At 52.9% G+C, this 27,144-nt stretch overlaps 2 protein-coding genes across 2 annotated transcripts in view; one reads left to right on the top strand and one right to left on the bottom strand.

Annotated features, from left to right (window-relative positions):
* Window positions 1–239: 239 nt before the first annotated feature.
* Window positions 240–6,808, top strand: LOC136306020 (hormone-sensitive lipase-like). The gene is made up of 3 exons (XM_066209368.1): window positions 240–491; window positions 4,895–5,175; window positions 6,799–6,808. The coding sequence occupies exons 1-3, from the start codon at window positions 432–434 to the stop codon at window positions 6,806–6,808; spliced, it is 351 nt and encodes a 116-aa protein (XP_066065465.1). The 5' UTR covers window positions 240–431.
* A 3,388-nt stretch (window positions 6,809–10,196) lies between these two features.
* LOC136306021 (multiple epidermal growth factor-like domains protein 8) overlaps window positions 10,197–27,144 on the bottom strand; it is a gene marked incomplete at its 5' end in the record, with an annotated part of 29,189 nt that continues 12,241 nt past the window's right edge. Inside the window, 10 exon segments of the mRNA XM_066209369.1 lie at window positions 10,197–13,744; window positions 13,747–13,802; window positions 15,823–16,130; window positions 17,818–17,935; window positions 18,658–18,788; window positions 19,506–19,676; window positions 20,548–20,740; window positions 21,682–21,844; window positions 24,105–24,254; window positions 24,345–24,408. Of these exon segments, the coding sequence (XP_066065466.1) occupies window positions 12,096–13,744; window positions 13,747–13,802; window positions 15,823–16,130; window positions 17,818–17,935; window positions 18,658–18,788; window positions 19,506–19,676; window positions 20,548–20,740; window positions 21,682–21,844; window positions 24,105–24,254; window positions 24,345–24,408 (3,003 nt within the window).

The raw sequence follows: 27,144 nt of genomic DNA, 5'->3' as shown, positions 1-27,144 counted from the left end.
TTTCCTGACAGAATTTCCTCCAATTTCCACTTTTCCCCTTTATTTTTCATTTTCCATTGACAAAATTTCCCCTCCAATTTCCGATTTTTCCATTTATTTTCTATTTTCCAGAGACAGAATTTCCTCCAATTTCAGAATTTCCCCTTTATTTTTCATTTTCCATTGACAAAATTTCCCTCCAATTTCCGATTTTTTTTTTTTTTGGATTTTTCCCCCCTTTTTTTTTTTTTTTTTTCATTTCCAATTTCCTCTTTTTTCCAGAGGCCGCTCCAAACTCGGACGGGCCCGAGGACGAGGAGGAGCCCCCCGAGGATTCCCTCGAGGACCCTCCCCAATTTTTGGGGTACCCCGAGGGGTTTCGGCCCCTCCGGACCGGGGGTCCCCCGGCCAAATTCGGGGAAATCTCCCCCAAACCCCCCCGGGATCCGTTCATGTCGCCCCTGCTGGCCCCGGACTCGCTGCTGAGGGGGCTGCCCCCCGTGCACCTGGTGGTGAGTGGCCCGAAACGCCCCGATTTGAGCCCAAAAAAAAAAAAAAAAAACCCAAAAAAATTCCTCGATTTTACCCCAAAAAATCCCCAAAATCCCGGGATTTTACAAAAAAAAAAATCCCCCAAAATTCCTCGATTTTACCCCAAAAAAATCCCCAAAACTCCTGGATTTCACCGAAAAAAAATTCCCCAAAATTCCTCGATTTTACCGAAAAAAATTCCCCAAAATTCCTCAATTTGACCGAAAAAAAAATTCCCCCAAAATCCCTGGATTTTACTGGAAAAAAAATCCCCCAAAATTCCTCGATTTTACCCAAAAAAATCCCCAAAATCCCGGGATTTTACAAAAAAAAAATCCCCCAAAATTCCTCGATTTTACCCAAAAAAAATTCCGAAAATACCGGGATTTTACAAAAAAAAATCCCCCAAAATTCCTCGATTTTACCCCAAAAAATCCCCAAAATCCCGGGATTTTACAAAAAAAAAAATCCCCCAAAATTCCTCGATTTTACCCAAAAAAAATTCCGAAAATACCGGGATTTTACAAAAAAAATCCCCCAAAATTCCTCGATTTTACCCCAAAAAATCCCCAAAATCCCGGGATTTTACAAAAAAAAAATCCCCCAGAATTCCTCGATTTTACCCGAAAAAAATCCCCAAAATCCCTGGGTTTTACCAAAAAAAATCCCCCAAAATTCCTCGATTTTACCCCAAAAAAAACCCCAAAATCCCGGGATTTTACAAAAAAAAATCCCCCAAAATTCCTCGATTTTACCCCAAAAAAATCCGCAAAATCCCGGGATTTTACAAAAAAAAAATCCCCCAGAATTCCTCGATTTTACCCGAAAAAAATCCCCAAAATCCCTGGGTTTTACCAAAAAAAATCCCCCAAAATTCCTCGATTTTACCCCAAAAAAAACCCCAAAATCCCGGGATTTTACAAAAAAAAATCCCCCAAAATTCCTCGATTTTACCCCAAAAAAATCCGCAAAATCCCGGGATTTTACAAAAAAAAATCCCCCAAAATTCCTCGATTTTACCCAAAAAAATCCCCAAAACTCCTGGATTTCACCGAAAAAAAATCCCCCCCAAATTCCTCAATTTGACCGAAAAAAAAATTCCCCCAAAATCCCTGGATTTTACTGGAAAAAAATCCCCCAAAATTCCTCGATTTTACCCCCAAAAAATCCCCAAAATCCCGGGATTTTACAAAAAAAAAATCCCCCAAAATTCCTCGATTTTACCCGAAAAAAATCCCCCAAAATCCCTCGATTTTACCCTCTAAAAAAATTCCCCCAAATCCCTGGACTTCACCAAAAAAAAACCCCACCCAAATTCTTCGATTTTACTCCCGAAAAATCCCCCAAAATTCCTCCATTTTACCCCCAAAAATTCCCCAAAATTCCTCGATTTTATCCCCAAAAAATTCTCTCCGTATCCCCCTAAAACAGCCCCAAAATCCCCCCAAAAATCCCCAAAATTGCCCAAAATCCCCAAATTTCACCCCAAATTTCCCGATTTTCACCCCCAAATCCCCCAAATTCACCCCAAACTCCCCCTCAAACCATTCAGACTCTGAGCCAAACCATCCAGAATCCCCCCAAAACCCCTCCAAAATCACCCCAAAAAACACCCCAAAATTGCCCAGAATTGCCCAAAATCCCCCAAATTCACCCCAAAATCCCCTTCAAACCACCCAAACTCCCCCCAAATTCCCCAACTCCACCCCAAAATCATCCCCAAACCCCCCCAAAACCCCCCCAAAATCGCCCCAAAATCACCCCAAAATTGCCCAAAATCGCCGGATTTCACCCCAAAATCCCGGTTTCTCTCCCCCCCCCAGGCGTGCGCCCTGGACCCGATGCTGGACGATTCGGTGCCCCCAAAACCCCCGAAAATCACCCCAAAACCCCTCCAAAATCACCCCAAACCTCACCTAAAACAGCCCCAAAATCGCCCCAAAATCGCCCCAAAATTGCCCAAAATCCCCGATTTTCACCCCCAAATCCCCCAAATTCACCCCAAAATCCCCCAAATTCACCCCAAACTCCCCCTCAAACCATTCAAACTCTGAGCCAAACCATCCAAAATCCCCCCAACACCACCCCAAAAAACCCCCCAAAAAACACCCCAAAATTGCCCAAAATCCCCGGATTTCACCCCAAAATCCCCCAAATTCACCCCAAAATCCCCTTCAAGCCACTCAAACTCTGAGCCAAACCATCCAAAATCCCCCCAAAACCCCCCCAAAACCCCCCCAAAATCGCCCCAAAATCGCCCCAAATTTGCCCAAAATTGCCCAAAATCGCCGATTTTCACCCCAAAATGCCGGTTTCTCACCCCCCCCTTAGGCGTGCGCCCTGGACCCGATGCTGGACGACTCGGTGTCCCCAAAATCCCCAAACTCCCTGAAAACCCCCCAAAACCCCTCCGAAATCACCCCAAACCTCACCTAAGACAGCCCCAAAATTGCCCAAAATTGCCCAAAACCGCCGGATTTCACCCCAAATTTCCCGATTTTCACCCCCAAATCCCCCAAATTCACCCCAAAATCCCCCTGAAACCATTCAAACTCTGAGCCAAACCATCCAAAATCCCCCCAAAACCTCCCCAAAAAACCCCCCAAAATCGCCCCAAAATTGCCCAAAATCGCCGATTTTCACCCCAAAATCCCGGTTTCTCTCCCCCCCCCCAGGCGTGCGCCCTGGACCCGATGCTGGACGACTCGGTGTCCCCAAACCCCCCTGAAAACCCCCCAAAACCCCCCAAAACACCCCAAAAAACACCCCAAAACCCCCCCAAAAAACACCCCAAAATTGCCCAAAACCGCCGGATTTCACCCCAAAATTCCCGATTTTCACCCCAAACTCCCCCTCAAACCATTCAAACTCTGAGCCAAACCATCCAAAACCCCCCCAAAACCCCCCCAAAATCCCCCCAAAATCGCCCCAACACCACCCCAAAAAACACCCCAAAATTGCCCAAAATCCCCGGATTTCACCCCAAAATCCCCCAAATTCACCCCAAAATCCCCTTCAAACCACTCAAACTCTGAGCCAAACCATCCAAAATCCCCCCAAAACCTCCCCAAAATCGCCCCAAAAAACACCCCAAAATTGCCCAAAATCGCCGGATTTCACCCCAAAATCCCCGTTTCTCTCCCCCCCCCAGGCGTGCGCCCTGGACCCGATGCTGGACGACTCGGTGCCCCCAAAACCCCCGAAAATCACCCCAAAACCCCTCCAAAATCACCCCAAACCTCACCTAAAACAGCCCCAAATTTGCCCAAAATTGCCCAAAATCGCCGATTTTCACCCCAAAATCCCCATTCTCCCCCCGCAGGCGTGCGCCCTGGACCCGATGCTGGACGACTCGGTGTCCCCAAACCCCCCCTGAAAACTCCCCAAAACCCCTCCAAAATCACCCCAACCTCACCTAAAACAGCCCCAAAATTGCCCAAAATTGCCCAAAACCGCCGGATTTCACCCCAAATTTCCCGATTTTCACCCCCAAATCCCCCAAATTCACCCCAAAATCCCCTTCAAGCCACTGAAACTCTGAGCCAAACCATCCAAAACCCCCCCAAAACCTCCCCAAAATCCCCCCAAAATCCCCCCAAAACCCCTCCAAAATCCCCCCAAACCTCACCTAAAACAGCCCCAAAATCGCCCCAAAATTGCCCAAAATCCCCGATTTTCACCCCAAAATCCCCGTTTCCCCCCGCAGGCGTGCGCCCTGGACCCGATGCTGGACGATTCGGTGCCCCCAAAACCCCCTGAAAACCCCCAAACCTCACCTAAAACAGCCCCAAAATCGCCCCAAAATCGCCCCAAAATTGCCCAAAATCCCCGATTTTCACCCCCAAATCCCCCAAATTCACCCCAAAATCCCCCAAATTCACCCCAAACTCCCCCTCAAACCATTCAAACTCTGAGCCAAACCATCCAAAATCCCCCCAACACCACCCCAAAAAACCCCCCCAAAAAACACCCCAAAATTGCCCAAAATCCCCGATTTTCACCCCAAAATCCCCCAAATTCACCCCAAAATCCCCCAAATTCACCCCAAAATCCCCTTCAAGCCACTCAAACTCTGAGCCAAACCATCCAAAATCCCCCCAAAACCCCCCCAAAACCCCCCCAAAATCGCCCCAAAATCGCCCCAAATTTGCCCAAAATTGCCCAAAATCGCCGATTTTCACCCCAAAATCCCCGTTTCTCTCCCCCCCCCCCAGGCGTGCGCCCTGGACCCGATGCTGGACGACTCGGTGTCCCCAAACCCCCCTGAAAACCCCCCAAAACCCCCCAAACCTCACCTAAAACAGCCCCAAAATCGCCCCAAATTTGCCCAAAATTGCCCAAAATCGCCGGATTTCACCCCAAAATCCCCGTTTCCCCCCCGCAGGCGTGCGCCCTGGACCCGATGCTGGACGACTCGGTGGCGCTGGCGCGGCGCCTGCGCGCCCTGGGCCGGCCCGTGTCGCTGCGGGTGCTGCCGGGGGTCCCGCACGGTTTCCTGAGCCTGGCCCCGCTCAGCGCCGAGTGCCGCCGCGCGGGGGCGCTCTGCTCGCTGCTGCTGCGCCGCGTGCTGCAGCCCCCCGGCCCGCCCCGAGCCCGGGGGGACGGCCTGGGGGGCCCGGGGGCATCCTGGGCCTTGGGGGCTTCGGATTTGGGGGGGGCGGGGGGGTTGGGGGACTTTAGGAGGGAGAGTTTGGGGGGCTCGGGGGGTTTGGGGGACTTTAGGAGGGAGAGTTTGGGGGGTTTGGGGGGTTTGGGGGGCTTTAGGAGGGAGAGTTTGGGGAGTTTGGGGGTCTCAGGGGGTTTGGGGGGCTCCAGGAGGGAGAGTTTGGGGGGCTTGGGGGGGTTGGGGGTCTCGGGGAGCTCCAGGAGGGAGAGTTTGGGGGTCTCGGGGGGTTTGGGGGGCTTTAGGAGGGAGAGTTTGGGGGGTTTGGGGGTCTCAGGGGGTTTGGGGGGCTCCAGGAGGGAGAGTTTGGGGGGTTTGGGGGTCTCAGGGGGTTTGGGGGGCTCCAGGAGGGAGAGTTTGGGGGGTTTGGGGGGGTTGGGGGGTTTGGGGGTCTCCAGGAGGGAGAGTCTGGGGGTCTCGGGGGTATTGGGGGGCTTTAGGAGGGAGAGTTTGGCCTTGGGGGGCTCTAGAAGAGAGAGTTTGGGGGTCTCGGGGGGTTTGGGGGTCCCGGGGAGCTCCAGGAGGGAAAGTTTGGGGGTCCCGGGGAGGTTGGGGGGCTCTAGGAGGGAGAGTTTGGGGCTGGGGGCTTCAAATTTGGGGGTCTCGGGGGGTTTTGGGGGCTCCAGGAGGGAAAGTTTGGGGATCCCCAGGAGGGACAAATTGGGGTCTGGGGGCTCCAGGATGGAAAATTTGGGGTCGGGGGGCACAAATTTGGGGTCGGGGGTCCCCAAGGTGGAAAATTTGGGGTCGGGGGGCACAAATTTGGGGTCTGGGGGTTCAGATTTGGGGTCTGGGGGTTCAAATTTGGGGTCTGGGGGTTCAAATTTGGGGTCTGGGGGTTCAGATTTGGGGTCTGGGGGTCCCCAAGATGGAAAATTTGGGGGTTCCAAAAAGGGAAAATTTGGGGGATTTTGGGGGGTCCCAAACCCCGAATTTGGGGGATTTTGGGGGGTCCCGGAGCCCGAATTTGGGGGATTTTGGGGGGTCCCGAAACCCGAATTTGGGGGATTTTGGGGGGTCCCGGAGCCCGAATTTGGGGGATTTTGGGGGGTCCCGAACCCCAAATTTGGGGGATTTTGGGGGGTCCCGGAGCCCGAATTTGGGGGATTTTGGGGGGTCCCGGAGCCCGAATTTGGGGGATTTTGGGGGGTCCCGAACCCCAAATTTGGGGGATTTTGGGGGGTCCCGCCCCCCAAATTTGGGGGGTCGCTGCTCCCCTCCCCCCCCCCGCCGTCCCAGCGGCCCCGCGGGGCGCGAGGTGGGCTCGTGATTAACCCCGCCCCTAATTAAGCCCCGCCCCTAATTAACCCATTCTAATCAAAACTTCTCCCCCTCATTAACGGTTCGAATGAAGCCCCCTCCCCTAATTAACTTACTGTATGAAGCCCCTTTCCCCTAATTATCCTGCTCTAATTAAGATCTCTCCTCTAATTAACGGGTCTAATTAAACCCCCTCCTCTAATTGGCTCGCTCTCATTAAGGTTTGCCGTCTGATTGACGGTTCTAATTAAGCCCCGCCCCTGATTAACCCGGTCTAATTAAGCCCCTTCCCTAATTAAGACACTTGATTAAGAATCCTCTCCTAATCACCGCACTCTAATTAAGATTTCTCCTCTTGTTAACAGATCTAATTGAGCCCAAAACCGACCCCAAAAATTTGGGGTTTTTCCCAAAAAAACCGACACAAAAATTCGGGATTTCTCCCCAAAAAACCGATCCCGAAATTTGGGATTTTCCTCTAAAACTGACGCCAAAAATTCGGGATTTCTCCCCAAAAAACCGACTCCAAAATTTGGGATTTTCCTCTAAAACTGACTCCCCAAAATTTTGGGATTTCTCCCCAAAACCAATTCAAAAATTCGGGATTTTGCCCCAAAACTGGCCCTAAAAATTCGGGATTTCTCCTAAAAACCCGACCCCAAAAAACCGACCCCAAAATTCGGGATTTTCCCCCAAAATCAACCCAAAAATTTGGGATTTCTTCATAAAACTGACCCCGAAATTTGGGATTTCTCCCCAAAACCAATTCAAGAATTAGTAATTTTCCCCTAAAACTGATCCAAAAATTTGGGATTTTCCCCCAAAATCGACCCAAAAATTCGGGATTTTTCTCCAAAACCGACCCAAAAATTCGCGATTTTCGCCTAAAAACCGACTCAAAAATTTGGGATTTTCGCCTAAAACCGACTCAAAAATTTGCGATTTTCGCCTAAAACTGACCCCAAAAATTTGGGATTTCTCCTAAAACTGACCCCAAAAATTCGCGATTTTCGCCTAAAACTGATCCAAAAATTTGCGATTTTCGCCTAAAACCGATCCAAAAATTCGGAATTTCCTCCTAAAACGAACCCCAAAATTCGCGATTTCTTCGTAAAACTGACCCCAAAAATTTGGGATTTCGCCTAAAACTGATCCAAAAATTCGCGATTTTCGCCTAAAACCGACTCAAAAATTCGGGATTTTCCCCTAGAACGGACCCAAAAATTTGGGATTTCTCCCCAAAACCGATCCAAAAATTTGTGATTTTCGCCTAAAACTGATCCAAAAATTTGGGATTTCTCCTAAAACTGACCCCAAAAATCCGTGATTTTCGCCTAAAACTGATCCGAAAATTTGGGATTTCTTCGTAAAACCGACCCCAAAAATTTGGGATTTTCGCCTAAAAACCGACTCAGAAATTTGGGATTTTCCCCTAGAATGGACCCAAAAATTTGGGATTTCTTCGTAAAACCGACCCCAAAAATTCGCGATTTCCTCCTAAAACTGACCCCAAAAATTTGAGATTTGCGCCTAAAAACCGACCCCAAAATTCGGGATTTCTCCCAAAAACCGTCCCAAAAATTCGCGATTTCCCCCCAAACCCCCCCGCCCTTCAAAAACCCCAATAAAACCCATCAAAAAATCCCCCAAAAATCCATTTTTCCGTCTTTTTCCCCCATTTTTTTTTTTATATTCTCCGTATCTCTCACAAGCCGACGGAGGTGAGCTCCAGCCCTCCCCCCGGCGCCCCTCCCCCCTTGCGCGTGGCCGCCCCTCCCCCCGGGCCCGCCTCCTGCAGCCTCAGCGTCACCAGCGCCGAGGCCGCGGCGGCGGCTTTCCCCAAACCGGGGATTTTCACCCCAAAATCGGGGATTTTCACCCCAAATCGGGGATTTTCACCAAAATCGGGGATTTTCACCAAAATCGGGGATTCTCACCCCAAATCGACATGGACGACCCCAAAAATTGGGGATTTCTTCGTGAAACTGGACCCCAAAATTTGGGATTTCTCCCAGAAAACCGACCCCAAAAATTCGCGATTTTCGCCTAAAAACCGACTCAAAAATTTGCGATTTTCGCCTAAAACTGACCCCAAAAATTTGGGATTTCTCCTAAAACTGATCCAAAAATTCGGGATTTCCCCCAAAATCGACCCAAAAATTCGCGATTTCTTCGTAAAACCGACCCCAAAAATTTGGGATTTCTCCTAAAACTGATCCAAAAATTCGCGATTTTCCCCTAAAACCGGTCCAAAAATTCGGGATTTCTCCCCAAAATCGACCCAAAAATTCGGGATTTTTCTCCAAAACCGTCTCAGAAATTTGGGATTTTGCCCCAAAACCGACCCAAAAATTTGGGATTTCTCCTAAAAACCGTCCCAAAAATTCGCGATTTCCCCCCAAACCCCCCCGCCCTTCAAAAACCCCAATAAAACCCATTAAAAAATCCCCCAAAAATCCATTTTTCCGTCTTTTTCCCCCATTTTTTTTTTCATTTTCTCCGTATCTCTCACAAGCCGACGGAGGTGAGCTCCAGCCCTCCCCCCGGCGCCCCTCCCCCCTTGCGCGTGGCCGCCCCTCCCCCCGGGCCCGCCTCCTGCAGCCTCAGCGTCACCAGCGCCGAGGCCGCGGCGGCGGCTTTCCCCAAACCGGGGATTTTCACCCCAAAATCGGGGATTTTCCAACCAAAATCGGGGATTTTCACCAAAATCGGGGATTTTCCAACCAAAATCGGGGATTCTCACCCCAAATCGACATGGACGACCCCAAAAATTGGGGATTTCTTCGTGAAACTGGACCCCAAAATTTGCGATTTCTCCCAGAAAACCGACGCCGAAAATTCGCGATTTTCGCCTAAAAACCGACCCAAAAATTTGGGATTTTCGCCTAAAAACCGACTCAAAAATTTGGGATTTTCGCCTAAAACCGACTCAAAAATTCGCGATTTTCGCCTAAAACCGACTCAAAAATTTGGGATTTTCGCCTAAAACTGACCCCAAAAATTTGGGATTTCTCCTAAAACTGACCCCAAAAATTTGGGATTTCTCCTAAAACTGACCCCAAAAATTTGGGATTTCTCCTAAAACTGATCCAAAAATTCGCGATTTTCGCCTAAAACTGATCCAAAAATTTGCGATTTTCGCCTAAAACCGATCCAAAAATTCGGGATTTCCTCCTAAAACGGACCCCAAAATTCGGGATTTCTTCGTAAAACTGACCCCAAAAATTTGGGATTTCGCCTAAAACTGATCCAAAAAGTCGCGATTTTCGCCTAAAATCGACTCAAAAATTTGGGATTTTCGCCTAAAACCGACCCCAAAAATTTGGGATTTCTCCTAAAACTGATCCAAAAATTCGCGATTTTCCCCTAAAACCGGTCCAAAAATTCGGGATTTCTCCCCAAAATCGACCCAAAAATTCGGGATTTTTCTCCAAAACCGACTCAGAAATTTGGGATTTTGCCCCAAAACCGACCCAAAAATTTGGGATTTCTCCTAAAAACCGTCCCAAAAATTCGCGATTTCCCCCCAAATCCCCCCGCCCTTCAAAAACCCCAATAAAACCCCTAAAAAAATCCCCCAAAAATCCATTTTTCCGTCTTTTTCCCCCATTTTTTTTTTCATTTTCTCCGTATCTCTCACAAGCCGACGGAGGTGAGCTCCAGCCCTCCCCCCCGGCGCCCCTCCCCCCTTGCGCGTGGCCGCCCCTCCCCCCGGGCCCGCCTCCTGCAGCCTCAGCGTCACCAGCGCCGAGGCCGCGGCGGCGGCTTTCCCCCAAACCGGGGATTTTCACCCCAAAATCGGGGATTTTCACCCCAAAATCGGGGATTTTCACACCAAAATCGGGGATTTTCACCCCAAATCGGGGATTTTCCAACCAAAATCGGGGATTCTCACCAAAATCGGGGATTCTCACCCCAAATCGACATGGACGACCCCAAAAATTGGGGATTTCTTCGTGAAACTGGACCCTAAAATTTGGGATTTCTCCCCAAAACCGACCCCGAAAATTCGCGATTTTCGCCTAAAAACCGACTCAAAAATTTGGGATTTTCGCCTAAAACGGACCCAAAAATTTGCGATTTTCGCCTAAAACCGACTCAAAAATTTGGGATTTTCGCCTAAAACTGACCCCAAAAATTCGCGATTTTCGCCTAAAACCGACTCAAAAATTTGCGATTTTCGCCTTAAACCGACCCAAAAATTCGCGATTTCCCCCCAAATCCCCCCGCCCTTCAAAAACCCCAATAAAACCCATTAAAAAATCCCCCAAAAATCCATTTTTCCGTCTTTTTCCCCCATTTTTTTTTTTATATTCTCCTTATCTCTCACAAGCCGACGGAGGTGAGCTCCAGCCCTCCCCCCGGCGCCCCCTCCCCCCTTGCGCGTGGCCGCCCCTCCCCCCGGGCCCGCCTCCTGCAGCCTCAGCGTCACCAGCGCCGAGGCCGCGGCGGCGGCTTTCCCCAAACCGGGGATTTTCACCCCAAAATCGGGGATTTTCACCAAAATCGGGGATTTTCACCCCAAAATCGGGGATTTTCACCAAAATCGGGATTCTCACCCCAAATCGACATGGACGACCCCAAAAATTGGGGATTTCTTCGTGAAACTGGACCCCAAAATTTGCGATTTCTCCCAGAAAACCGACGCCGATAATTCGCGATTTTCGCCTAAAAACCGACTCAAAAATTTGGGATTTTCGCCTAAAACTGACCCCAAAAATTTGGGATTTTCGCCTAAAACCGACTCAAAAATTTGGGATTTTCGCCTAAAACTGACCCCAAAAATTCGCGATTTTCGCCTAAAACCGACTCAAAAATTTGCGATTTTCGCCTTAAACCGTCCCAAAAATTCGCGATTTCCCCCCAAATCCCCCCGCCCTTCAAAAACCCCAATAAAACCCATTAAAAAATCCCCCAAAAATCCATTTTTCCGTCTTTTTCCCCCATTTTTTTTTTTATATTCTCCTTATCTCTCACAAGCCGACGGAGGTGAGCTCCAGCCCTCCCCCCGGCGCCCCTCCCCCCTTGCGCGTGGCCGCCCCTCCCCCCGGGCCCGCCTCCTGCAGCCTCAGCGTCACCAGCGCCGAGGCCGCGGCGGCGGCTTTCCCCAAACCGGGGATTTTCACCCCAAAATCGGGGATTTTCACCAAAATCGGGGATTTTCACCCCAAAATCGGGGATTTTCCAACCAAAATCGGGGATTCTCACCCCAAAATCGGGGATTTTCACCAAAATCGGGGATTCTCACCCCAAATCGACATGGACGACCCCAAAAATTGGGGATTTCTTCGTGAAACTGGACCCCAAAATTTGCGATTTCTCCCAGAAAACCGACGCCGAAAATTCGCGATTTTCGCCTAAAAACCGACTCAAAAATTTGGGATTTTCGCCTAAAACTGACCCCAAAAATTTGGGATTTTCGCCTAAAACCGACTCAAAAATTTGGGATTTTCGCCTAAAACTGACCCCAAAAATTCGCGATTTTCGCCTAAAACCGACTCAAAAATTTGCGATTTTCGCCTTAAACCGACCCAAAAATTCGCGATTTCCCCCCAAATCCCCCCGCCCTTCAAAAACCCCAATAAAACCCATTAAAAAATCCCCCAAAAATCCATTTTTCCGTCTTTTTCCCCCATTTTTTTTTTTATATTCTCCTTATCTCTCACAAGCCGACGGAGGTGAGCTCCAGCCCTCCCCCCGGCGCCCCTCCCCCCTTGCGCGTGGCCGCCCCTCCCCCCGGGCCCGCCTCCTGCAGCCTCAGCGTCACCAGCGCCGAGGCCAGCGCGGCTCGGGGGGGTCCCCCGGGCGCCCCCGGCAGCTGCAGCAGCAGCGTGGCCACGGCCGCCACTCCGTCCTCCGTGGGCTCCAACGTCACCGGCCCCGCCCCCGGCCCCGCCCCCAATTGGGGCGGCGCCGGAAGGGTTAACTGGGGGGCTTGGGGGAGGGGGCGGGGCTTTGGGGGGTCCGCGGGTGGATGTCGGTGGGCGAAACGGGGATTTTGGGGGTCCGCAGGTGAATTTTCATGGCCAAAATGAGGATTTTGGGGGTCCACGAGTGGATTTTGGTGGCCAAAACGGGGATTTTCGGGGTCCGCAGGTGAATTTTCATGGCCAAAACGGGGATTTTGGGGGTCCACGAGTGGATTTTGGTGGCCAAAACGGGGATTTTGGGGATCCTGAGGCGATTTTTGGTGGCCAAAACGGGGATTTTGGGGGTCCGCGGGTGATTTTTCATGGCCAAATTGCGGATTTTGGGGGTCCGCGGGTGAATTTCGGTGGCCAAATTGCGGATTTTGGGGATCCACAGGTGAGGTGTGCTGGCCCAAACGGGGATTTTGGGGCTCCTGAGGGGATTTTTGGTGGCCAAAACGGGGATTTTGGGGGTCCACAGGTGATTTTTCATGGCCGAAACGGGGATTTTGGGGCTCCGCGGGTGAATTCTGCCGGCCCGGGTGAGCGTTTTGGTGGCCCAGCTGACGGCCCTGCAACTCCGCGGCGGAGTTTTGGCTCCCGGCTTTGACGCTCGGCAAACTTTGGTGGCCCGGGCCCAAATTCTGCTGGCCGCACCCCAAATCCCCTTCCCCAGCCACCGAATCTTGACGGCCCGCCCCCAAATTTTGGCAGCCGACCCCCAAATTCTGCTTCCCCGCCCCCAAATTTTGGTAGCCGACCCCCAAATTCTTGTTGCCCGACCCCAGATTTTGGTTGCCCGACCTCAGGTTCTGCTTGCCCGCCCCCAAATTTTGGTAGCCAAGCGCCAAATTCTGGTTGCCCGCCCCAGGATTTTGGTAGCCAAGCGCCAAATTCTGGTTGCCCGCCCCGGGATTTTGGTAGCCAAGCGCCAAATTCTGGTTGCCCGCCCCGGGATTTTGGTAGCCAAGCGCCAGATTTTGGTAAAGCGGCTGCGGGCAATGCTGGAAGCACACGGTGACCCTGGCGAAAGGCCGCGCCGCCATCTTGGACATCTCCTGGCGATGCCGGCGCCGTTCGTGCCGAGCGTCCAGGCCCTGCTTGGCCTTCCAGAGCAACACGCAGAGCGCCAGGAAGAGGAAGAAACACGAGAAGAAGACGGAGAAGAAGACGAAGAGGTCGATGTGCGCCTGGTCCTGCCGGAAGAACAGGAGACCCTGCGAAGGTTCCGGCCCGCCCACCACCAGCAGGTAGAAACGAGTGGACTTGAGCGGGTGGGCCGAGTGAGGGTAGGTGAGCACCAGGCGGTCGCGGACGCCGCGGACCACCAGGGCGGGCACGGGTTGCCCGATGGTCAGGTAGGTCACCAGGCCCCGAGCCCGCTCTTCCCGCAGCCGGGGGGGGCCCGGGGGGAAGGGCGGCGGGGGGGAGGGGGCGGCGGGGGGTTGGGCGGGGGCGGGCTCCGACGGGGGGCTGCGGAAAGCGGGTTGGTGGCCGCTGAAACTGGTTTGGTGGCCAGTGAAAGCGGTTTGGTCGCTGAAAGCGGTTTGGTGGCCACTGAAAGCGGTTTGGCCACTGAAATGGGCTCCCGAAGCTCTGGGGTCATCGGCTTGACCAGTGAAACCAGTTTGGCCACTGAAAGCGGTTTGGTGGCCAGTAAAACCAGTTTGGCCACTGAAGCCAGTCTGGTGGCCAGTAAAACCAGTTTGGCCAGTGAAACCAGTCTGGCCAGTGAAATGGGCTCCGGAAGCTCTGGGGTCATCGGCTTGACCAGTTTGACCAGTGAAACCAGTTTGGCCAGTGAAATGGGCTCCCGAAGCTCTGGGGTCATCGGCTTGACCAGTTTGACCAGTGAAACCAGTTTGGCCGGTGAAATGGGCTCCCGAACTCCTGGGGTCATCGGCTTGACCAGTAAAACCAGTTTGGCCACTGAAGCCAGTCTGGTGGCCAGTAAAACCAGTTTGGCCACTAAAACCAGTTTGGCCACTGAAATGGGCTCCCGAAGCTCTGGGGTCATCGGATTGATCAGTGAAACCAGTCTGGTGGCCAGTAAAACCGGTTTGGCCACTGAAAGCGGTTTGGTCGCTGAAACTGGTTTGGTGGCCACTGAAAGCGGTTTGGTGGCCAGTGAAACCAGTTTGGCCAGTGAAATGGGCTCCCGAACTCCTGGGGTCATTGGCTTGACCAGTTTGACCAGTGAAACCAGTTTGGCCAGTGAAATGGGCTCCCGAAGCTCTGGGGTCATCGGCTTGACCAGTTTGACCAGTGAAACCAGTTTGGTCACTGAAACCAGTCTGGTGGCCACTGAAAGTGGTTTGGTGACCAGTAAAACCGGTTTGGCCGGTGAAATGGGCTCCTGAACTCCTGGGGTCATCGGCTTGACCAGTGAAACCAGTTTGGCCGGTGAAATGGGCTCCCGAAGCTCTGGGGTCATCGGCTTGACCAGTTTGACCAGTGAAACCAGTTTGGCCACTGGGGTTGGCTCCTGGACCACCAAAACCTCTGGGCTCATCGGCTCGACCACCGAAACCAGTCTGACCAGTCTGGTCACTGGGGTCACCAGTAAAACCAGTCAGCCCAGTGGGACCAGTGGGGCCACCAAAGGTGTCACCAGCAGTGCCGGAGGTCCCGGTTCCAGTCCAGGAAGTCCCCAAGGTGCCACCAGCACCTCCTTGATCTCCAAAGGTCCCCAAGGTGCCACCAGCACTGGTTCCTGTCCCAAAGGTGCCACCACCGCCCCCTTGATCTCCAAATGTCCCCAAGGTGCCACCAGCGCCCCCTTGACCTCCTTGATCTCCAAAGGTCCCCAAGGTGCCACCACCACCCCCTTGACCTCCTTGATCTCCAAAGGTCCCCAAGGTGCCACCACCGCTGGTTCCTGTCCCAAAGGTGCCACCACCACCCCCTTGACCTCCTTGACCTCCGAATGTCCCCAAGGTGCCACCACCGCCCCCTTGACCCCCTTGACCTCCAAAGGTCCCCAAGGTGCCACCAGCACTGGTTCCTGTCCCAAAGGAGCCACCACCACCCCCTTGACCCCCTTGACCTCCAAAGGTCCCCAAGGTGCCACCACCGCCCCCTTGACCTCCAAATGTCCCCAAGGTGCCACCACCGCCCCCTTGACCTCCAAAGGTCCCCAAGGTGCCACCAGCACCCCCTTGACCCCCTTGACCTCCGAATGTCCCCAAGGTGCCACCACCACCCCCTTGACCTCCAAATGTCCCCAAGGTGCCACCACCACCCCCTTGACCCCCTTGACCTCCAAATGTCCCCAAGGTGCCACCACCGCTGGTTCCTGTCCCAAAGGAGCCACCACCACCCCCTTGACCTCCTTGATCTCCAAAGGTCCCCAAGGTGCCACCACCGCCCCCTTGACCTCCAAATGTCCCCAAGGTGCCACCACCACCCCCTTGACCCCCTTGACCTCCAAAGGTCCCCAAGGTGCCACCAGCGCCGCCGCCGCCCCCACCGGGCGCCTGCACCCTGACGCGGTGCCAGCCCGTGGCGGGCTCCACGTCCACGGCGAAGGTGTCGTAGGAGGTGGCCACGAAGAGGTCGACGGCGCCGAAGGTGACGTCCAGCGTGACGCGGATGTCCACGTTGGTGAACTTGGGCTGCACGGCGAAGGGCACGGAGCGGCCGGGCGGCAGCGGCCGGCGCTGCGGCGGCGGGAAGCAGTGGCTCTGCGAGGACGGGTCCAGGCAGTACTCCTGCTCCACGGCCAGCAGGCGGTAACACTGCTGACCGCCCACCGGGTGGCCTTGGAAGGAGTCGCGGCACTTGGAGCACTGCGGGGACAGCCGAGAGGGCGGGGTCGAGGTCACCGAGGTCACCGAGGTCATTGGGATTGTTGGTGTTGAGTTCTGAGCGCCCTGGTGGCGCCAGGAGGTCGAGGAACCTGGTGGGTTCCATCCCTATGTCCCCACCAGAACACCCTGGAGAAGGTTCTGGAACGGGTTTTGGGTTTGGGGACACCAAAAATGTCACCCTTGAGGTCACTGAGGTCATCAGTGTTGGAAGGAAAGAGGTTCTGACCCACCGGGAGGTTGAGGAACCTGGTGGGTCCCATCCCTACGTCCCCACCAGAACACCCTGGAGAAGGTTCTGGAATGGTTTTTGGGTTTGGGGACACCGAAAATGTCACGGTCAAGGTCACCGAGGTCACCGAGGTCATTGTGGTGAAGAACAGAGCGCCCTGGTGGTGCTGGGAGGTTGAGGAACCTGGTGGGTCCCATCCCTACGTCCCCACCAGGTGACTCTAGAGAAGGTTCTGGAACGGGTTTTGGGTTTGAGGACACCACCAATGTCATGGTCAAGGTCACCGCGGTCATTGGGATTGTTGGTGTTGAGTTGTGACCACACTGGTGGCACCAGGAGGTCGAGGAACCTGGTGGGTCCCATCCCCACGTCCCCACCAGAACACCCTGGAGAAGGTTCTGGAACGGGTTTTGGGTTTGGGGACACCGAAAATGTCACGGTCAAGGTCAACAAGGTCACCGAGGTCATTGTGGTGAAGAACAGAGCGCCCTGGTGGCGCCGGGAGGTCAAGGAACCTGGTGGGTTCCATCCCTACGTCCCCACCAGGTGACCCTGGAGAAGGTTCTGGAACGGGTTTTGGGTTTGGGGACACCAAAAATGTCACCGTCAAGGTCACTGAGGTCATCGGTGTTGGAACAAAAGAAGTTTTGAGAGTCCTGGTGGCACCATCTCCCCCCTCCAGGTGTCCCCAGGTGTCCCCAGGTGTGTCCCAGGTGTGCCCAGGTGTCCCCAGGTGTGTCCCAGGTGTCCCAGGTGTCCCCAGGTGTGTCCCAGGTGTGTCCCAGGTGTCCCAGGTGTGTCCCCAGGTGTCCCCAGGTGTGCCCAGGTGTCCCCAGGTGTGTCCCAGGTGCCCCCAGGTGCCCCCAGGTGTCCCCAGGTGTCCCCAGGTGCCCCCAGGTGTCCCCAGGTGTCCCAGGTGTGCCCAGGTGTCCCCAGGTGTGTCCCAGGTGTGCCCAGGTGTCCCAGGTGTCCCCAGGTGTCCCCAGGTGTCCCCAGGTGTGTCCCAGGTGTGCCCAGGTGTGTCCCCAGGTGTCCCAGGTGCCCCCAGGTGTGCCCAGGTGTCCCCAGGTGTGCCCAGGTGTCCCCAGGTGTCCCAGGTGTGTCCCCAGGTGTCCCCAGGTGTGTCCCAGGTGTGCCCAGGTGTCCCCAGGTGCCCCCAGCTGTGCCCAGGTGTGTCACCTGGTGCCCCCAGGTGTGCCCAGGTGTGTCCCAGGTGTCCCAGGTGTGTCCCAGGTGTCCCCAGGTGCCCCCAGGTGCCCCCAGGTGTCCCCAGGTGTCCCCAGGTGTCCCCAGGTGTGTCCCAGGTGTCCCCAGGTGCCCCCAGGTGTCCCCAGGTGTGTCCCCAGGTGCCCCCAGGTGTGTCCCAGGTGTGTCCCAGGTGTCCCCAGGTGTCCCCAGGTGTCCCCAGGTGTCCCCAGCTGTGCCCAGGTGTGTCACCTGGTGCCGGTAGCAGTCGCGGCGCTCGGGGCAGGTGCCGCTCTCGGTGTTGTTCTGGCAGGGGCAGCCCGTCCCGTCCAGCTCGTTGCAGGTGTCGGCGTGGCCGTTGCACTGGCACCTGTGCCACAGGTGAGCTCACCTGAGACAGGTGAACCCCGCCCACCTTTCCCCGGAATTTTCCCAAAATTTTTCCCGATTTTTTTTCCCGTTTTTTTTTCCTTTTTCTCGGTTTTGGGGGTTTTTTTTTGGGTGTGTCCAGGTGCGCCCAATTCACCTGCCCCAGGTAACACAGGTGACACCACACCCTGTACAGGTGACACAGGTGATACCCCCAGCACAGGTGACACACCTGTACAGGTGACACAGGTGACACCACACCTGGCCCAGGTGTCTCAGGTGCCACCCCCAGCACAGGTGACACACCTGTACAGGTGTCCCAGGTGACACCCCCAGCACAGGTGACACACCTGTACAGGTGACACAGGTGACACCACACCTGGCCCAGGTGACACAGGTGACACCCCCAGCACAGGTGACACACCTGTACAGGTGTCCCAGGTGACACCACACCTGGCCCAGGTGACACAGGTGACACCACACCTGGCCCAGGTGACACAGTTGACACCCCCAGCACAGGTGACACACCTGTACAGGTGTCTCAGGTGTCACCCCCAGCACAGGTGACACACCTGTACAGGTGACACAGGTGACATCACACCTGTACAGGTGTCCCAGGTGACACCACGCCTGGCCCAGGTGTCTCAGGTGTCACACCTGTCCCTCCCTTCCCCCCGCCCAGCTGTCCCCAGGCGTCTCACCTGGCCCAGGTAAAGGCCTCACCTGGTGCAGGTGCCGTCCAGCATGAAGTAGCCGGCCCGGCAGGTGTCGCACCTGTCGCCCACGCTGTTGTTCTGGCAGTTCACGCACACGGCCTGCGCCTCGCTGGGCCCCTCCGACACCCAGGTGTGGATCTGCGCCCGTCAGGCCCCACAGGTGAGTGACCAGGTGTGTCCCGGGTGTGCCCAGGCCCCACAGGTGAGTGACCAGGTGTGCCCCGGGTGTGCCCAGGCCCCACAGGTGAGTGACCAGGTGTGTCCCGGGTGTCCCCAGGCCCCACAGGTGAGTGACCAGGTGTGTCCCAGGTGTGCCCAGGCCCCACAGGTGAGTGACCAGGTGTGCCCCGGGTGTGCCCAGGCCCCACAGGTGAGTGACCAGGTGAGTCCTCAGCTACCCCCAAGCCCTCCAGGTGTGTCCCCAGGTGTGTCCCCAGGTGTCCCCAGGTGCTCACCAGGTGTGTCCCCGACTCCCCCCCCCCAGGTGTCCCCAGGTGTCCCCAGGTATCCCCAGGTGTGTCCAGGTGCCCCCAACCCTTCCCCAGGTGTGTCCCCAGGTGTGTCCCCGACCCCTCCGACCCCCCAGGTGTGCCCAGGTGTGTCCCCAGGTGTGTCCCCAGGTGTGTCCCCAGGTGCTCACCAGGTGTGTCCCAGGTCCCCCTCAGCCCCATCACCTGGTGTCCCAGGTGTGTCCTCAACCCCCTCCCCGCCAGGTGTGCCCAGGTGAGTCCCCAGGTGTCCCCAGGTATCCCCAGGTGTGTCCAGGTGCCCCCAACCCTTCCCCAGGTGTGTCCCCAGGTGTGTCCCTGACCCCTCCGACCCCCCCGGTGTCCCCAGGTGTGTCCAGGTGCTCACCAGGTGCGGCTCCAGGGGGTACCTGTGGGGCTCCCGGCGGTGCCGCTCCAGCTCGGCGCGGCTGACGCAGACGTCGGCGCGGTGGCGGCAGAAGGAGCGGCAGGTGAGGCAGGTGCCGCCGGCCAGGGCCGAGCCCACGAAGAGCGGGCGGCAGCGCTGGCACTGCGGGCCCTGCGCAGGTGAGCACAGGTGAGTTACAGGTGAGCGCAGGTGAGTTACAGGTGAGCTCAGGTGAGTTACAGGTGAGCGCAGGTGAGTTCCAGGTGAGCGCAGGTGAGTTACAGGTGAGCACAGGTGTGTTACAGGTGTGTACAGGTGTGTACAGGTGAGTTACAGGTGTGTACAGGTGTGTACAGGTGAGTTACAGGTATGTACAGGTGAGCGCAGGTGAGTTACAGGTGAGCTCAGGTGAGTTACAGGTGAGCACAGGTGTGTTACAGGTGTGTACAGGAGTGTACAGGTGAGTTACAGGTGTGTACAGGTGTGTTCAGGTGTGTACAGGTGTGTACAGGTGAGTTACAGGTGAGCACAGGTGTGTTACAGGTGTGTACAGGTGTGTACAGGTGAGTTACAGGAATGTACAGGTGTGTACAGGTGAGTTACAGGTATGTACAGGTGAGCTCAGGTGAGTTACAGGTGAGCTCAGGTGAGTTACAGGTGAGCACAGGTGTGTTACAGGTGTGTACAGGTGAGTTACAGGTGTGTACAGGTATGTACAGGTGAGCACAGGTGTGTTACAGGTGAGTTACAGGTGAACACAGGTGAGTTACAGGTGAGCACAGGTGTGTTACAGGTGTGTACAGGTGAGTTACAGGGGTGTGTGTTACAGGTGAGGTACAGGTAAGCACAGGTGTGTTACAGGTGAGTTCCAGGTGAGCGCAGGTGAGCTCCGATCAGAAAAGTGAGCTCAGGTGAGCTCACCTGTGCACACCTGAGCTCACCTGGCTGTTCCCACCCCACAAATGCCCCTCCCCCACCCTCCCCCCCCGCCCAGAGCCCAGGTAACCTCACCTGGTGACACCTGGCGGCCAGGTAAGCTCACCTGGGTGTTGTTCATACACCTGAGGCAGGTGTCGCGGGCCGTGGGGCCGGCGCAGTCGCTGTGGCCGTTGCAGGCGCAGGGCGTGGCGCAGTCGACGCCCACGAAGCCGAAGTCGCAGCTGCACCTGTCGGGCTCCACGCAGGTGCCGTTGGCGCAGCCCTGGCGGCACACGGGCCGGCACTCACCTGTGCGGCTGGGAGACACACCTGGGTTACCTGGGGGCACCTGGGACACACCTGGGTTACCTGGGGGCACACCTGGGATACACCTGAGTTACCTGGGGGTACACCTGGGATACACCTGGGTTACCTGGGACACACCTGGGATACACCTGGGTTACCTGGGATACACCTGGGTTACCTGGGGACACACCTGGGACACACCTGGGTTACCTGGGGGCACCTGGGATACACCTAGGTTACCTGGGACACACCTGAGTTACCTGGGGGCACACCTGGGACACACCTGAGGTAGACCTGACACACCTGGGTTACCTGGGATGTGTCCCTCACCTGTCAGGTGTGTCCCTGCTCTATCCAGGTGTGTCCCTCACCTGTCCAGGTGTGTCCCTGCTCTCTCCAGGTGTGTCCCTCACCTGTCAGGTGTGTCCCTGCTCTATCCAGGTGTGTCCCTCACCTGTCAGGTGTGTCCCTGCTCTCTCCAGGTGTGTCCCTGCTATATCCAGGTGTGTCCCTCACCTGTCAGGTGTGTCTTTTCTCTATCCAGGTGTGACCCTCACCTGTCAGGTGTGTCCCTGCTCTATCCAGGTGTGTCCCTCACGTGCCCAGGTGTGTCCCTGCTCTATCCAGGTGTGTCCCTCACCTGTCCAGGTGTGTCCCTGCTCTCTCCAGGTGTGTCCCTCACCTGTCCAGGTGTGTCCCTGCTATATCCAGGTGTGTCCCTGCTCTCTCCAGGTGTGACCCTCACGTGCCCAGGTGTGTCCCTCACCTGTCAGGTGTGTCCCTGCTCTATCCAGGTGTGTCCCTCACCTGTCAGGTGTGTCCCTGCTCTCTCCAGGTGTGTCCCTCACCTGTCAGGTGTGACCCTGCTCTCTCCAGGTGTGTCCCTCACCTGTCCAGGTGTGTCCCTGCTATATCCAGGTGTGTCCCTGCTCTCTCCAGGTGTGTCCCTCACCTGTCAGGTGTGTAGCCGGCCCGGCAGGTGCAGGTGAAGCCGTCGGGCAGGTCCCGGCACACCTGGCTGGGCCCGCAGGTGTGGTGCCCGTTCTCACACTCGTCCTCGGGGGGGCAGCTCAGGAAAGCCCAAACGCCGCCGGCGCCGCAGGCCTGGGGCACACCTGGGCACAGGTAAACCCGGAATTACCCCAAAATTCCAAAAATTCCCAAAAAATCCCCAAAATTCCTAAAATTCCCCCAAATTCCCTCAAAACTTCCCCCCAAAATCCTCTTTAACTCCCCCAAAATCCCCCCCAAAAATCCTCCCCCAAAAATCCCCCCAAATTCCCAAAATCTCCCCCAAAATCCCCCAAAACCCTCCCAAAAATTCCCAAAAAAATCCCCCCAAAATCCCAAAAATTTCCCCCAAAATCCTTTCTAAGCCCCCCAAAAATTCCCCCAAAACCCAAAAAAATTCCCCCCAAATTCCCCGTAATTCCCCCCAAATTTCCCATAATTCCCCCAATATTCACCAAAAAAAATCCCCAAAAATTCCCCCAAAATTCCCCGTAATTCCCCCAAAATTCACAAAAAAATCCCCAAAAATTCCCAAAAAATTCCCAAAAAATCCCCCCAAATCCTCTTTAAGCCCCCCCCAAATTCCCCGTAATTCCCCCCAAATCCCCCAAAAATTCCCCCCAAAAATCCCCAAAAATTCCCAAAAAATTCCCCGTAATTCCCCCCAAAATTCCCTGTAATTACCCCCAAACTCCCCATAATCCCCCCAAAATTCACCAAAAAAATCCCAGAAAAATCCCTCCAAATCCCCCCAAATCCCCCCAAAAATTCACCCAAAAATTCCCAAAATTCCCCCAAAATTCCCCAAATTCCCCCCAAATTCACCAAAAAAATCCCTAAAAATTCCCAAATATTCCCCAAATTTCACCCAAATCCCCCCAAAATTCCCCCAAATTCCCCCCAAAAAATCCCCAAAAATCCCCCCAAAATTCCCCCCAAATCCTCTTTAAGCCCCCCAAAAAATCCCCCCAAATTCCCCGTAATTCCCCCCAAAATTCCCCATAATCCCCCCAAAATTCACCAAAAAAATCCCCAAAAATTCCCCGTAATTCCCCCCCAAAATTCCCTGTAATTCCCCCAAAATTCCCCATAATCCCCCCAAAATTCACCAAAAAAATCCCCAAAAATTCCCCGTAATTCCCCCCCAAAATTCCCTGTAATTCCCCCCAAATTCCCCATAATCCCCCCAAAATTCACCAAAAAAATCCCAGAAAAATCCCCCAAAATCCCCCCAAATCCCCCCAAAAAATTCCCAAAAATTCCCCAAAAATCCCCCAAAAATTCCCAAAAAATTCCCGAACTCCCCCGACTCCCCGCCGTCGCGTTCTCACCGTGCCGGGGTCCGCTGAGGCCGCCCTCGAGGCAGCGCCCCCCCCCGTTGTGCCCCCCGCGGGCGCCCCGAATCCCCCCGAACCTCCTCGAAACCCAAAAAATCCCCAAATATTCCCCAAAAAAATCCCCCCAAAATTCCCAAAAAACCCTCCCAAAAATTCCCAAAAAATCCCCCCAAAATTCCCCCCAAATTCACCAAAAAAATCCCCAAAAATTCCCAAATATTCCCCAAATTTCACCCAAATCCCCCCAAAATTCCCCCAAAATTCACCCAAATTCACCAAAAAATGCCCCAAAATCCCCCCAAAATTTCCCCCAAATCCTCTTTAAGCGCCCCAAAAAATCCCCCCACGACCCCCAAAAATTCCCCCCAAATTCCCCATAATTCCCCCCAAATCCCCAAAAATTCCCCCCAAAAATCCCCAAAAATTCCCAAAAAATTCCCCGTAATTCCCCCCAAAATTCCCTGTAATTCCCCCCAAATTTCCCATAATTCCCCCAAAATTCACCAAAAAAATCCCCCCAAATTCCCCGTAATTCCTCCAAATTCACCAAAAATCCCCTAAAGTTCACCCAAAGAAATCCCCCAAAATTCCCACAACATTCACCAAAATTCCCCCAAAATTCTGCCAAAATTCACCAAAATTCCCCCCAAAATTCCCCCCAAAAATCCCCAAAAATTCCCCAAAAATTCCCCGTAATTCCCCCCCAAATTCCCTGTAATTCCCCCAAAATTCCCCCAAAATTCACCAAAAAAATCCCAAAAAAATCCCCCAAAATCCCCCCAAAATTCCCCCAAAAAATCCCCAAAAATTCCCAAAAATCCCCCAAAAATCCCCCAAAATTCCCCAAATTCCCCCGAATCCCCGAAATCCCCCCAAATTCACCATAAAAAGTCCCCAAAAATCCCCCCAAAATTCCCCCAAATCCCCCCAAAAAATTCCCAAAAATTCCCCAAAAATCCCCAAAAATCCCCAAAAAATTCCCAAAAAATTCCCGAACTCCCCCGACTCCCCGCCGTCGCGTTCTCACCGTGCCGGGGTCCGCTGAGGCCGCCCTCGAGGCAGCGCCCCCCCCCGTTGTGCCCCCCGCGGGCGCACCAGCCGCAGCGCGGCCGGCGCAGGCACTGGGAGCACTGGGTGGCCGCCGCGCACTCCGGGGGGGGGCAGCGCTCGGGGACCCCTCCCCCACCGCCGGGAGGGACCCCCGCCGCCCCTCCCCCACCGCCGGGGGAAGGGGGGAGCCCCCCGAAAGCCGCCGCCCCTCCCCCGCCCCGCAGGAGGCGGCCGCAGCCCCCGGCCAGGCAAAGCAGGGGGGCGAAGCTGGGGCTCAGGCACTGGGGAGGGAAGGGTTAAAACAAAAAAAAAACAAACAACACGATTAGGAAAAGAGCCTCCAAAAAAATCCCCCCAAAGAGCCCCAAAAATCCCCAAAAGAGCACCAAAAATCCCCCCAAAATACCCCAAAAGAGCCTCCAAAAAATCCCCCCAAAGAGCCTCCAAAAATTCCCCAAAAAGGCCTCCCAAAAAATCCCCCCGAAAGAGCCCCCAAAAGAGCCCCAAAAATCCCCAAAAGAGCCCCAAAAAAAGCCCCAAAAGAGCCCAAAAATCCCCCCAAAATACCCCATAAGAGCCTCCAAAAATCCCCCCGAAAGAGCCCCAAAAATCCCCAAAAGAGCCCAAAAATCCCCAAAAGAGCCCCAAAAATCCCCCAAAAAAGCCCCAAAAATCCCCAAAAGAGCCCCAAAAATCCCCCCAAAATACCCCAAAAGAGCCTCCAAAAAATCCCCCCAAAGAGCCCCAAAAATCCCTAAAAGAGCCCCAAAAATCCCCCCAAAAAAGCCCCAAAAATCCCCAAAAGAGCACCAAAAACCCCCTAAAAAGCCCCCAAAAACCCCCCAAAAAAAGCCCCAAAAGAACCCCAAAAATCCCCAAAAGAGCCCCAAAAACTCCAAAAAAGCCCAGAAGAACCAACCCCAAAAAACTCTGAAATTCCCGCAGAAATACCCCCAAAAAAGCCCCCAAAAAATCCCCAAAAGAGCCCCAAAAGAGCCCCAAAAATCCCCAAAAAAAGCCCCAAAAGAGCCCCAAAAATCCCCCAAAAAAGCCCCAAAAATCCCCAAAAACCCCCGAAAAACCCCAAAAAAGCCCCAAAAAAATCCCCGAAAAAAGCCCAAAAGAGCCCCAAAAATCCCCCAAAAATCCCCAAAAGAGCCCCAAAAAATCCCCAAAAGAGCCCAAAAGAGCCCCCAAAAAAGCCCCAAAAGAGCCCCAAAAATCCTCAAAAGAGCCCCAAAAATCCCCCAAAAAAGCCCCAAAAGAGCCCCAAAAGAGCCCCAAAAAAAGCCCCAAAAGAGCCCCAAAAATCCCCAAAAGTGCCCCAAAAAAATCCCCAAAAAAAGCCCCAAAAGAGCCCCAAAAAATCCCCCAAAAAAAGCCCCAAAAGAGCCCAAAAATCCCCAAAAAAAGCCCCAAAAGACCCCAAAAATCCCCAAAAGAGCACCAAAAAATCCCCAAAAGAGCCCCAAAAATCCCCAAAAAAAGCCCCAAAAGAGCCCCAAAAAATCCCCAAAAAAAGCCCCAAAAGAGCCCCAAAAATCCCCAAAAGAGCACCAAAAAAAATCCCCAAAAAAAAGCCCCAAAAGAGCCCCAAAAAATCCCCAAAAAAAGCCCCAAAAGAGCCCCAAAAATCCCCAAAAGAGCCCCAAAAAAAGCCCCAAAAGAGCCCCGAAAGAGCCCCAAAAATCCCCCAAAAAAGCCCCAAAAGAGCCCCAAAAAAGCCCCAAAAAAAGCCCCAAAAAATCCCCAAAAAAGCCCCAAAAGAGCACCAAAAAAAATCCCCAAAAAAAGCCCCAAAAGAGCCCCAAAAATCCCCAAAAGAGCCCCGAAAGAGCCCCAAAAATCCCCCAAAAAAGCCCCAAAAGAGCCCCAAAAAAGCCCCCTAAAGATAATCGAAAAATAATAAAAAAATAATCGAAAAAATAATTAAAAATAAAAAAAATCGAAAAAATCGAAAAAAATAGGAAAAACTCGAAAAAAAAACCCGAAAAAAATTTTTAAAAATCAAAAACATAGAAATAAATAGGGAAAAAATCGAAAAAAAATCGAAAAAAAATCGAAAGAAATCGAAAAAAATCAAAAGAAAAAAAAACCGGAAAAAAATAAAAAAAAATGGAAAAAAAAATTGAAAAAATTTGAAAAATTGGAAAAAAAAAAAAACCCCGAAAGACTTCGAAAAATCGAAAAAAAATGGGGAAAAAATCGAAAAAAATGGAAAAAATTCGAAAAAATGGAAAAAAAAATCGAAAAAAATGGGAAAAAATTTCCAAAAAAAATGGGAAAAAAATTCGAAAAAATTCAAAAAAAATTCGAAAAAAACGGAAAAAAATTCGAAAAAAACAGAAAAAAATTCGAAACAAACGGGAAAAAATTCGAAACAAACGGGAAAAAATTCGAAACAAAATCGAAAAAAAATTCCGAAAAAAATGGAAAAAAATTCGAAAAAAACGGAAAAAAAATTCGAAAAAAACGGGAAAAAAATTCGAAAAAACGGAAAAAAAAATTCGAAAAAAATCGAAAAAAAATCCGAAAAAACCGGAAAAAATTCGAAACAAAATCGAAAAAAAAATTCCGAAAAAAATCAAAAAAATTCGAAAAAAATGGAAAAAAAATTCGAAAAAAACGGGAAAAAAATTCGAAAAAAATGGGAAAAAAATTCGAAAAAAATGGGAAAAAAATTCGAAAAAAACGGAAAAAATTCTAAAAAAGCGGAAAAAAATTCGAAAAAAACGGAAAAAAATTCGAAAAAAACAGAAAAAAATTCGAAACAAACGGGAAAAAATTCGAAACAAACGGGAAAAAATTCGAAACAAAATCGAAAAAAAATTCCGAAAAAAATGGAAAAAAATTCGAAAAAAACGGAAAAAAAATTCGAAAAAAACGGGAAAAAAATTCGAAAAAACGGAAAAAAAAATTCGAAAAAAATCGAAAAAAAATTCCGAAAAAAATCGAAAAAAATTCGAAAAAAACGGAAAAAAAAATCGTAAAAAACGGGAAAAAAAATCGAAAAAAAT

This window comes from Chamaea fasciata, unplaced genomic scaffold (genome assembly GCF_029207755.1).
Source record: "Chamaea fasciata isolate MVZ Bird 193981 ecotype frontalis unplaced genomic scaffold, bChaFas1.0.hap1 SCAF_891, whole genome shotgun sequence".
Taxonomy (NCBI): Eukaryota; Metazoa; Chordata; class Aves; order Passeriformes; family Sylviidae; genus Chamaea; species Chamaea fasciata.
The sequence above is the reverse complement of the archived record's forward strand: the minus strand, read 5'-3'. Positions and strand labels throughout refer to the sequence as shown.